This window comes from Coregonus clupeaformis, chromosome 9 (genome assembly GCF_020615455.1).
Source record: "Coregonus clupeaformis isolate EN_2021a chromosome 9, ASM2061545v1, whole genome shotgun sequence".
Classification (NCBI taxonomy): domain Eukaryota; kingdom Metazoa; phylum Chordata; class Actinopteri; order Salmoniformes; family Salmonidae; genus Coregonus; species Coregonus clupeaformis.
The window spans coordinates 49886983-49898986 of record NC_059200.1 but is presented as its reverse complement, the minus strand read 5'-3'; the positions used below and the strand labels follow the sequence as shown (position 1 = coordinate 49898986).

General features: G+C 43.0%; 1 protein-coding gene across 1 annotated transcript in view; it reads left to right on the top strand.

The window, feature by feature from the left end:
- LOC121574043 (neuronal vesicle trafficking-associated protein 2) overlaps positions 1-11695 on the top strand; it is a 33224-nt gene extending 21529 nt beyond the window's left edge. The window contains exons 4-5 of the mRNA XM_041886584.2: positions 9967-10077; positions 10404-11695. Coding sequence (XP_041742518.1) covers positions 9967-10077; positions 10404-10595 — 303 coding nt within the window. The 3' untranslated portion in view covers positions 10596-11695. The remainder of the gene's footprint in view (positions 1-9966; positions 10078-10403) is intronic.
- Positions 11696-12004: the final 309 nt, after the last annotated feature.

Below are 12004 nucleotides of genomic sequence, written 5' to 3'. Positions count from 1 at the left end.
CGAGACGAAGTTAGCCTTTTTATACAACAGGTTACCAACATATTCAAATAATGATTGACATATTTTCATAAAAAATGTTATTTGTATTCATTTATTCATACTATTTAATCCTTCCACAAGATATAGTCCCGACACAAATCTAGGGTTGCTACCCAAGCCGGCTGGTCGTTCGTTCTATCGGTTCGGTTGCCAGAGATGCGACCCAGTCGTTCAGTCTTTTTGTACTGTATCTATCGACCCAGTCGTTCGTTCTAAATGTTCCATTGCCATACTGGCTGGCAACGTTCTTATCCCTTGCTTGCTAGCTAGCCAACTACGGCTAACTTACAGTCACATCAAACATTGCAGCCAGAATAACAGCAAAGAAGCTGCATTTGCGTTTGTTTACGCTGTTTTCTAGTGACATTTATTTGGATACATCCATAACAATGAGCTAATGATGTGTGATTTCGCCTGGTGCAGAAAATGTGCTCTCTTGTCAGGACACTGTTGTTCAGAGGAGCTAGCCAACAACACAGCTAACACAATCACTTCAAACTGAAGCTGGAAAGACCGCAATCTAGCTGCACTTAATTTAGTTTTACCTGTTTTCTATTGTTAATTATTTGTATATATCCATAGAAATTATGTTGATTCATTCCTGTCTGTCTCATCCCGACTCCCGACATGTTCATTACTATGGGACAGCTGGAGATCAAATTTGAATATTGAAACAATGTTGCAAATGTCGGAGAGACATACTGCAAGGTTTATACAAATCTCCACTGTTGAAAACTGAATGTTAGTCTAAAAGAAATGTGAGATAATGTCTAGATGCTTTTTATAGTGGAGATCAAGTTTATAAAATGCCTGGCTGGGCTGATGAGACAGTGGATTGCGCAGTCAGATGGAACAGAGTAAATAGGCATTTCAACGTCATAGATTTAGCCGGTGGTAACTTGTGGAATACATTTACATTTACATTTAAGTCATGTAGCATACGCTCTTATCCAGAGTGACTTACAAATTGGTGCATTCAACTTAGGATAGCCAGTGGGACAACCACATCTTGATCACAGTAAGTACACTTCTTCAAACAAGCAGCTGTGAGCAAAGTCAGTGCAATCAGGGACAACTACATCTTGATCACAATACGTACATTTCTTTAAACGAGTCAGTGCTAGCAGGTGAAATAAGTCAGGTGTTAGTTTAGACAAAAAAGTTTAGACAGGGGTTTAATGGCACAGGCAGGGAGCCCAGCCAACAGTGAGTTGTAGTAATCCAGACGGGAGATGACAAGTGCCTGGATTAGGACCTTAGCTGCTTTCTGTGTAAGGTAGGGTCGTACTCTGCGAATGTTGTAGAGCATGAACCTGTAGGATCGGGTCACCGCTTTGATGTTAGCAGAGAACGACAGGGTGTTGTCCAGGGTCACGCCAAGGTTATTTGCACTCTGGGAGGAGGACACAATGGAGTTGTCAACCGTGATGGCGAGATCATGGAGCGGGCAGTCCTTCCCCGGGAGGAAGAGCAGCTCTGTCTTGCCGAGGTTCAGCTTGAGGTGGTGATCCGACATCCACACTGATATGTCTGCCAGACATGCAGAGATGCGATTCGCCACCTGGTTATCAGAAGGGGAAAGGAGAAAATTAATTGTGTGTCGTCTGCGTAGCAATGATAGGAGAAACCATGTGAGGATATGACAGAGCCAAGTGACTTGGTGTATAGAGAGAATAGGAGAGGGCCTAGAACTGAGCCCTGGGGGACACCAGTGGTGAGAGCACGTGGTGCGGAGACAGATTCTCGCCACACCACCTGGTAGGAGCGACCTGTCAGGTATGACGCAATCCAAGAGGGTGGAGTGGAGGATCTGATAGTTCACAGTATCAAAGGCAGCAGATACTGTAGGTCTAGAAGGATAAGAGCAGAGGAGAGAGAGTTAGATTTGGCAGTGCGGAGAGCCTCCGTGACACAGAGAAGAGCAGTCACAGTTGAATGACCAGTCTTGAAACCTGACTGGTTAGGATCAAGAAGGTCATTCTGAGAGAGATAGCAGGAGAGTTGGCTAGAGACTGCACGCTCAAGAGTTTTGGAGAGAAAAGAAAGAAGGGATACTGGTCTGTAGTTGTTGACATCGGAGGGATCGAGTGTAGGTTTTTTGAGGAGGGGTGCAACTCTCGCCCTCTTGAAGATGGAAGGGACATAGCCAGCGGTCAAGGATGAGTTGATTAGCGAGGTGAGGTAAGGGAGAAGGTCTCCGGAAATGGTCTGGAGAAGAGAGGAGGGGATAGGGTCAAGCGGGCAGGTTGTTGGGCGGCCGGCCGTCACAAGTCGCAACATTTCATCTGGAGAGAGAGGGGAGAAAGAAGTCAAAGCATAGGGTAGGGCAGTGTGAGCAGGACCAGCGGTGTCATTTGACTTAATAAATGAGGATCGGATGTCATTAACCTTCTTTTCAAAATGGTTGATGAAGTCATCCACAGAGAGGGAGGAGGGAGGGGGAGGAGGAGGAGGATTCAGCAGGGAGGAGAAGGTGGCAACGAGCTTCCTAGGGTTAGAGGCAGAGGCTTGACAGTTAGAGTGGTAGAAAGTGGCTTTAGCAGCAGAAACAGAGGAAGAAAAAGTAGAGAGGAGGGAGTGAAAAGATGACAGGTCCGCAGGAAGTCTAGTTTTCCTCCATTTCCGCTCGGCTGCCCGGAGCCCTGTTCTGTGAGCTCGCAATGAGTCGTCAAGCCACGGAGCAGGAGGGGAGAGGAGGACCGAGCCGGCCAGAAGGATAGGGTACATAGAGAATCAAAAGATGCAGAAAGGGAGGAGAGGAGGGTCGAGGAGGCAGAATCAGGAGACCGGAGGGAGAAGTATTTAGCAGAGGGAAGAGATGATAGGATGGAAGAGGAGAGAGTAGCGGGAGAGAGAGAGAGCGAAGGTTGCGGCGGCGCATTACCATCTGAGTAGGGGCAGAGTGAGTAGTGTTGGAGGAGAGTGAGAGAGAAAAGGATACAAAGTAGTGGTCGGAGACTTGGAGAGGAGATTAGTAGAAGAACAGCATCTAGTAAAGATGAGGTCAAGCGTATTGCCTGCCTTGTGAGTAGGGGGGGACGGTGAGAGGGTGAGGTCAAAAGAGGAAAGGAGTGGAAAGAAGGAGGCAGAGAGAAATTAGTCGAAGGCAGACATCGGCAGGTTAAAGTCACCCAGAACTGTGAGGGGTGAGCCATCCCCAGGAAAGGAACTTATCAAGGCGTCAAGCTCATTGATGAACTCTCAAAGGGAACCTGGAGGGCGATAAATGACAAGGATGTTGAGCTTGAATGGGTTAGTGACTGTGACAGCATGGAATTCAAATGAGGAGATAGACAGATGGGTCAGGGGGAAAAGAGAGAATGTCCACTTGGGAGATATGAGAATTCCTGTGCCACCGCCGCACTGACCATATGCTCTCGGGGTATGCGAGAACACATGATCAGACGAGGAAAGAGCAGTAGGAGTAGCAGTGTTTTCTGTGGTAATCCATGTTTCCGTCAACGCCAAGAAGTCGAGAGACTGGAGGGTAGCATAGGCTGAGATGAACTCTGCCTTGTTGGCCGCAGAACGGCAGTTCCAGAGGCTGCCGGAGACCTGGAACTCCACGTGGGTCATGCGCGCAGGGACCACCAGATTAGAGTGGTAGCAGCCACGCAGTGTGAAGCGTTTGTATGGCCTGTGCAGAGAGGAGAAAACAGGGATAGTCAGACACATAGTTGACAGGCTACAGAAAAGGCTACAATAATGCAAAAGAGATCGGAATGAAATTAACTAAACATCTGGGGAAGCGAGAGAGCGGGGCCTCCCTCGACTAACTCCCGCAGAACAACTTGGCAGAACTGTCTTTGTTTCAGGGACAGTCTTCGTTTTGGGGACAGCTGCCGCTGAACAAAGAGGTTGTGCTAATAACACTAAGCTATTGAGTTGTAATCTGCAGAGAACAAAAGAAGTGGCTGGACCTGCGTCCAGTGTGAATGGGTAGCAATCACTTCTTAAGCAGACTGGGTAGCTTACTAACTATGACAGACATCGGTTTACCACCAACACAGTTTACAAGTTAAAACAATTAATTCCAAGACTATTAGTTGACACCGGCTGGAATGCAGTTTTAACCAATCAGCATTCAGGATTAGACCCTCCCCTTGTATAATATACTACACACTGTAGTATCTCTTGATCATATGTAGTACTTACTATAGCATGTTGTAGTATACTGTAGAATACTATAGTAAATACTACAGTATTATCCACAAAAAAACACTGTAGTAAATCCTACAATAATGTCCACAAAAACACTACAGTCCGCAAAAACACCACATTTTTAACTATAGTAAATACTACAGTGTTTAATTTGCATATAACCTGCCTATAAACCCTACCCTGCATATATCCTCCATATCCCAATTTTTGACACCCATAAGTAAGAAGCCTACATGTAAAGTATACAGTGCCTTCGGAAAGTATTCAGACCCCTTCACTTTTTCCACATTACAGCCTTATTCTAAAATTGATTAAATTGTGTTTTTCCCCTCATCAATCTACACACAATATCCCATAATGACAAAGCAAAAACAGGTTTTTAGAAATATTTGCTAATACAAAATAAAACTAAAACTGAAATATTACATTTACATAAGTATTCAGACCCTTTACTCAGTACTTTGTTGAAGCACCTTTGGCAGCGATTACAGCAGCGAGTCTTCTTGGGTATGATGCTACAAGCGTGACACACCTGTATTTGGGGAGTTTCTCCCATTCTTCTCTGCAGATCCTTTCAAGCTCTGTTAGGTTGGATGGGGAGCATTGCTGCACAGCTATTTTCAGGTCTCTCCAGTGATGTTCAATTGGGTTCAAGTCCGGGCTCTGGCTGGGCCACTCAAGGACATCCAGAGACTTGACCCGAAGCCACTCCTGTGTTGTCTTGGCTGTATGCTTAGGGTCGTTGTCCTGTTGGAAGGTGAACCTTCACACCAGTCTGAGATCCTGAGCGCTCTGGAGCAGGTTTTCATCAAGGATCTCTCTGTACTTTGCTCCGTTCATCTTTGCCTCAATCTTGACTAGCCTCCCAGTCCCTGCCGCTGAAAAACATCCCAACAGCATGATGCTGTCACCATCATGCTTCACCGTAGGGATGGTGCCAGGTTTCCTACAGACGTGACGCTTGGCATTCAGGCCAAAGAGTTCAATCTTGGTTTTATCAGACCAGAGAATCTTGCCTTTTGGCAAACTCCAAGCGGGCTGTCATGTGCCTTTTACTGAGGAGTGGCTTCCGTCTGGCCACTCTACCATAAAGGCCAGATTGGTGGAGTGCTGCAGAGATGGTTGTCCTTCTGGAAGGTTCTCCCATCTCCACAGAGGAACTCTAGAGCTCTGTCAGAGTGACCATCAGGTTCTTGGTCACCTCCCTGACCAAGGCCCTTCTCCCCCGATTGCTCAGTTTGGCCGGGCGGCCAGCTCTAGGGAGAGTCTAGGTGGTTCCAAACTTCTTCCATTTAAGAATGATGGAGGCCACTGTGTTCTTGGTGACCTTCAATGCTGCAGAAATTTTTTGGTACCCTTCCCCAGATCTTTGCCTCGACACAATCCTTTCTCGGAGCTCTGTGGACAATTCCTTCGACCTCATGGCTTGGTTTTTGCTCTGACATGCACTGTCAACTGTGGGACCTTATATAGACATGTGTGTGCCTTTTCAATCAATTTAATTTACCACAGGTGGACTCCAATCAAGTTGTACAAACATCTCAAGGATGATCAATGGAAACAAGATGCACCTGAGCTCAATGTTGAGTCTCATAGCAAAGGGTCTGAATACTTAAGTAAATAAGGTATTTCTGTTCTTTATTTTTAATACATTTGAAATGTTTTCTAAAAACCTGTTTTCGCTTTGTCATTATGGGTTATTGTGTGTAGATTGCGGAGGATTAAAAAAAATGTAATCCATTTTAGAATAAGGCTATAACGTAACAAAATATGGAAAAAGTCAACGGGCCTGAATACTTTCCGAATGCACTGCAGATCACATATTGTCTTCCCTTCAGGTTATAGAAAAAAGCAGAAGCTCTGAACTATCCATTCAGACCACAGTCCTACCTACATACAGGTTATGGAACATTAATTACTATAGTATATACTACAGTTTTCTTTTACTACAGTATTTATACTATAGTTGACTGTAAATACTACAGTATACTACAGTGAATACTACAGTAAAGTCCGCAAAAACACTACAGTGAATACTATAGTATTTATGCGATAGTATAGTATTTTTCCATGTGGGTAGTGTTGTATTACTGTAGGACATTTGATGTGGTGGAAATTGGCAAACATATCCTCACCTAGAGGAGGAATATACTAGATTGTGTGATTCAGACTTCCCTGTTCAATAGTAGGGTTCCATTTCCTCAGTATACTGTAGTGTTCTGACTAGAAGGACACAATGACAAAGCCAACCATTGTATTGGTGATACCTGAAGAGGGAGACACACTAAATAGGAATGGATGCTAGCTGTGAGATGAGTCTTATACAGGCTTAACAAATGCTGGCCACCAGTAATGGAAATATTATGATATATCTATGGACATATAGACAGATAAAGAAAATCCAGTGTCTACGCATGTCAAATTAGTGTCATGACATTAAACGTGGTCCTCTGTAGCTCAGCTGGTAGAGCACGGCGCTTGTAACGCCAAGGTAGTGGGTTCGATCCCCGGGACCACACATACACAAAAAAAATTATGCACGCATGACTGTAAGTCGCTTTGGATAAAAGCGTCTGCTAAATTGCATATTATTATTATTATTAAACCAAATCCTGTGAGGTTTAGGGTTCATTGAGATTATGAATAATGTAAAAAGGTCATCATTAATATTAATGGTCCACATGCTTCTGTCAGTATTACCAATACTCTTCAAATCTAGGTTCAAAGCTATCAATTTAATGCTTAAACACTCCTGTACTGGGATAATGTGTTTATATGTCATGTGGACAACTGCCAAAGAATTGCAGTTGAAAAATCTGTTTTGTTATAGTATTTATTTATTTAGAAAGATTGATTGAGTTTTGAATTACTATGCTTTAAAATCAAACGTAAGATGCAAAATACTGGTTATTACAGTATGTTTAAATCTATTTGAGCCTAAGCCCTAATACCCATTTCACATGTTAAGGGTGTGTGATAAGCGAATGTAATTTAATGAACATTCTGACAGAACCAAACATGTGTCCTCACATTAACACCCAAGCCAATAGTCATTTAGCCTCTGTGCTCCCTTTTTACAAATCACCCTAATTTCTGCTGATCAGCACGCTATCTACATGTAATTACCCTAACATCCTGCCGAGATGGCGTGATGGGCAATATGGAGGGAGGCCATTGGAAACAGAGAAATTGTTTTATGGTGCATTATGATTAATTATGGAACTGAGGATGAAAATAGCCCTTCAGTCACTTGATTTAGTGCTGTACTAAACCAGAGTTTTACTGTACTAACACCACATTTATATTATGATAGAGCTTTGCCGTGTGTACATGTTCTTTCACTCCTCTTCAAAGTAATCAGATTGCAATACCATTCTTACATCTCTCAGCTATCCTTTACATACATTTGCATGATTTTTATTAACCAGCGCTCCAAAGCACCCAATCATAGATTCAGGAGGAACAGGGAGAAAATTGGTCCTATTATATGTTAACCTCCCACTATAAAATAATATTGTCTAACAGGGAAATACACATTTTAAGCACCAAATATATATATAGACTTCTTTGCATCACTCAATTGAAAGTAATGTAATGTATTCTGACATATTGGATTGTCTTTTTTAGGGATGTGGTTAGGGAGTTTTTTTTTTTTTGCATCTGTCTGCTTCAATTGCATTTTGTAACCAATTTGGCTGCTGGGTTGTGAAAAATGTAATTAGTGAAGATGTTTATTGAATCTGTTTGTCTCCACTGGGCTTAATATGGCAGGCAATGAACACGTTCTACCTCACTACTCAGATTGCATTTCTGGAGACAAATGATGATGAGTTACAGTGGCTTGCGAAAGTATTCACCCCCCTTGCCTTTTTTCTATTTTGTTGCCTTACAACCTGGAATTCAAATTGATTTTTTGGGGGTTTGTATCATTTGATTTACACAACATGCCTACCACTTTGAAGATGCAAAATAATTTTTACTGTGAAACAAACAAGACATAAGACAAAAAAACTTGCAAACAACAAATATTACAGAAAAACAGAAAACCTGAGCGTGCATAACTATCCCCCCCCCCAAAGTCAATACTTTGGAGAGCCACCTTTTGCAGCAATTACAGCTGCAAGTCTCTTGGGGTATGTCTCTATAAGCTTGGCACATCTAGCCACTGGGATTTCTGCCCATTCTTCAAGGCAAAACTGCTCCAGCTCCTTCAAGTTGGATGGGTTCTGCTGGTGTATAGCAATCTTTAAGTCATACCACAGATTCTCAATTGGATTGACGTCTGGGCTTTGACTAGGCCATTCCAAGACATTTAAATGTTTCCCCTTAAACCACTCGAGTGTTGCTTTAGCAGTATGCTTAGGGTCATTGTCCTGCTGGAAGGTGAACCTCCGTCCCAGTCTCAAATCTCTGGAAGACTGAAACAGGTTTCCCTCAAGAATTTCCTTGTATTTAGCCATCATTCCCATCATTCCTTCAATTCTGACCAGTTTCCCAGTCTCTGCCGATGAAAAACATCCCCACAGCATGATGCTGCCAACACCATGCTTCACTGTGGGGATGGTGTTCTCGGGGTGATGAGAGGTGTTGGGTTTGCGCCAGACATTTTCCTTGATGGCCAAAAAGCTCAATTTTAGTCTTATCTGACCAGAGTACCTTCTTCCATATGTTTGGGGAGTCTCCCACATGCCTTTTGGGAACACCAAACGTGTTTGCTTATTTTTTTCTTTAAGCAATGGCTTTTCTCTGGCCACTCTTCCGTAAAGCCCAGCTCTGTGGAGTGTACGGCTTAAAGTGGTCCTATGGACAGATACTCCAATCTCCGCTGTGGAGCTTTGCAGCTCCTTCAGGGTTATCTTTGGTCTCTTTGTTGCCTCTCTGATTAATGCCCTCCTTGCCTGGTCCGTGAGTTTTGGTGGGCGGCCCTCTCTTGGCAGGTTTGTTGTGGTGCCATCTTCTTTCAATTTTTTAAATAATGGATTTAATGGTGCTCCGTGGGATGTTCAAAGTTTGGGATAATTTTTTTTTACCCAACTCTGATCTGTACTTCTCCACAACTTTGTCCCTGACCTGTTTGGAGAGCTCCTTGGTCTTCATGGTGCCACTTGCTTGGTGGTGCCCCTTGCTTAGTGGTGTTGCAGACTCTGGGGCCTTTCAGAACAGGTGTGTATATACTGAGATCATGTGACAGATCATGTGACACTTAGATTGCACACAGGTGAACTTTATTTAACTAATTATGTGACTTATGAAGGTAATTGGTTGCACCAGATCTTATTTAGGGGCTTCATAGCAAATGGGGTGAATACAAATGCATGCACCACTTTTCCGTTATTTATTATTTAGAATTTTTTGAAACAAGTTATTTTTTAAATTTCACTTCACTAATTTGGACTATTTTGTGTATGTCCATTACATGAAAATCCAAATGAAAATCCAAATGAAAATCAATTTAAATTACAGGTTGTAATGCAACAAAATAGGAAAAATGCCAAGTGGGATGAATACTTTTGCAAGGCACTGTATATCCTGAATATTGACTTGTTTTCTCTTACCTTGTCAACAGACAAGTAATAATTATTGTTTTAGTTGTTTGAGTGCTCTTTTGAACATATACCGATATTATAGTGTCAAACTCCATCATATTTATTAAATGACATAACAGAACCTTGCTTTAAGATGTTTTTGACCTCTGCTTTGACTAGAGACCTGATATCACCGGCAGCTATTAAATTGAACGGTGTGTATGACATCTCTCATTCGCAGGTCACTATCCTCATAGTCCTGGCCTTGGCCTTCCTGGCCTGCATAGTATTCCTGGTGGTGTACAAGGCTTTCACCTACGACCACAGCTGCCCAGACGGATTCATATACAAGGTGAGTGGGCCCTGCAGGGTCTTAGGGTGTGTCGCAAATGGCACCCTATTCCCTATATAGTGCATTACTTTTGACCAGAGCCTGATATGCCCTGGTCAAAAGTAGTGCACTACATAGGGAATAGGGTGCTATTTGGGACAAAGCCTTACAACTACACTGGTTAATTGTCTGTACAGAGTCACCTTTAGACACAGCCACTGCACTCTCCAGAGGAAAAAAACAACCTCTTCACCAGAAAAAGCCCTTAATGCTGTGCAACAGTGTGTAAATGAGGAGAGTATGATATTGAACCCTCGCTCCCCACTCTCTCTCTCGCCCCCCTGCAGCATAAGCGGTGCATCCCTGCCTCTCTGGAGGCCTACTACACGGCTCAGGATGCCAACTCCCGAGGGCGCTTCTATACGGTGATCAGCCACTACAGCATGGCCAAGCAGACCACCTCTCGCTCTGTCTCTCCCTGGCTCCCTGCTGGCGCTGCCTCACATGACGCCAAGCCGCCCAACACAGACGGGCACTGAGTCTGCCTGCCCAACCCTCCCACCAACCCTACCTTGTCTGCCCGTCTCCATTCCAAGCTTTTAACAGGGAGTGTCTGTCTCCCCAGTCTCTTGCTTGGCTCAGAGTACTCTCACGCTCGCCTTCCTGCCCATATCCAAATCTCCCTTCTCTCCCGGCTGTCTCTGTCTCATCCCTCTATGTATTCATTATTTATCATCACTATTTTTTAAAACTTGTTATTGCTGTTTTGTATTTGATATCAAACAACTGTTTGTACAAAGGCACGAGTCAATGTTTTTCTGAGCTGCTACTAACAGAGTCAAACTTCATTTTTCAGATGTGTGCACCTGTTATCTGCTAGTCCTCCTGTAGTGTCATGACTGTATGTAGTGGAAGGCATGTCATGATAAACACTAGGAACATGTTTCTGATTGAAGTCCAGGCATATCTATGTCACTCTGTGCATAATCATACTGTAATACATTCTTATAAAAAAGGTTTTCCCTGATGAGTACCGATTTGTACGTCTATGGAAGTTGAACATGAACACCAATATACAATAGATTTCCTGAATGATCTGAGCAAAGCTAGCTAAGTATTCTCTATCATGACGGTTTGATAACTGAACACTTTTCAATGTACTGTACTGTATGTCATAGTTCCCTCATCGAGCCAAGCTGTATAAAGCCCAATGCATTCATGCTAGTTTCTGTGTGTGCATTGTTGTAGCTAGGTTTCATGATATTTGTAAAATAATTCAATGGGAGAATAACGACCTTATTGCCAGTTACATTTCACTTTAGCAAACAGTCCAGATACTGTACACAACATCAATATGTGGGCCAAGCTAGGGATAAATACCCAAGACGTGGAGATGATGGGGAACAGTGTGTATATTACTGTCTTTGCTAAAACGGTTGGTTCTGCAATGTTTAGATCCATTTCTAGATAAGCTTCTCTGCATAGTTTTGTTCCGTTAAATTTTTTTGATGTTGTCAAAAACGCTTTTTGAACTATTGTGATTTTGGTAGATGATATGTAGCAAAGCCTGGAGTAGTTTCTCAGTGTGCATCCCATAGGTTTGAAATGAAAATAAAGCAAGCTGTGACCTGTACAGAAAGTATTTGTCCTGTTGTTTTCAATGCTCCAGACTTCCATTCTCTTCATTATCCTGGTCCACATCTGTACAGTAGCGGTTGGATTCAATCTGTAGCGCTGAAGATCAGCGTTATAGCGTGATTAAATTGAAGTCAATGTTTCCATTCACGGAGACTGCATTCACGGTAAATGCTGCATACAGTGCATTTGGAAAGAATTCAGACCCCTTGACTTTTAACCACATTTTGTTACATTACAGCCTTATCCTAAAATGTATTAAATGGTTTGTTTTTTCTCATCAATCTACACACAATACCCCATAATGACAAAG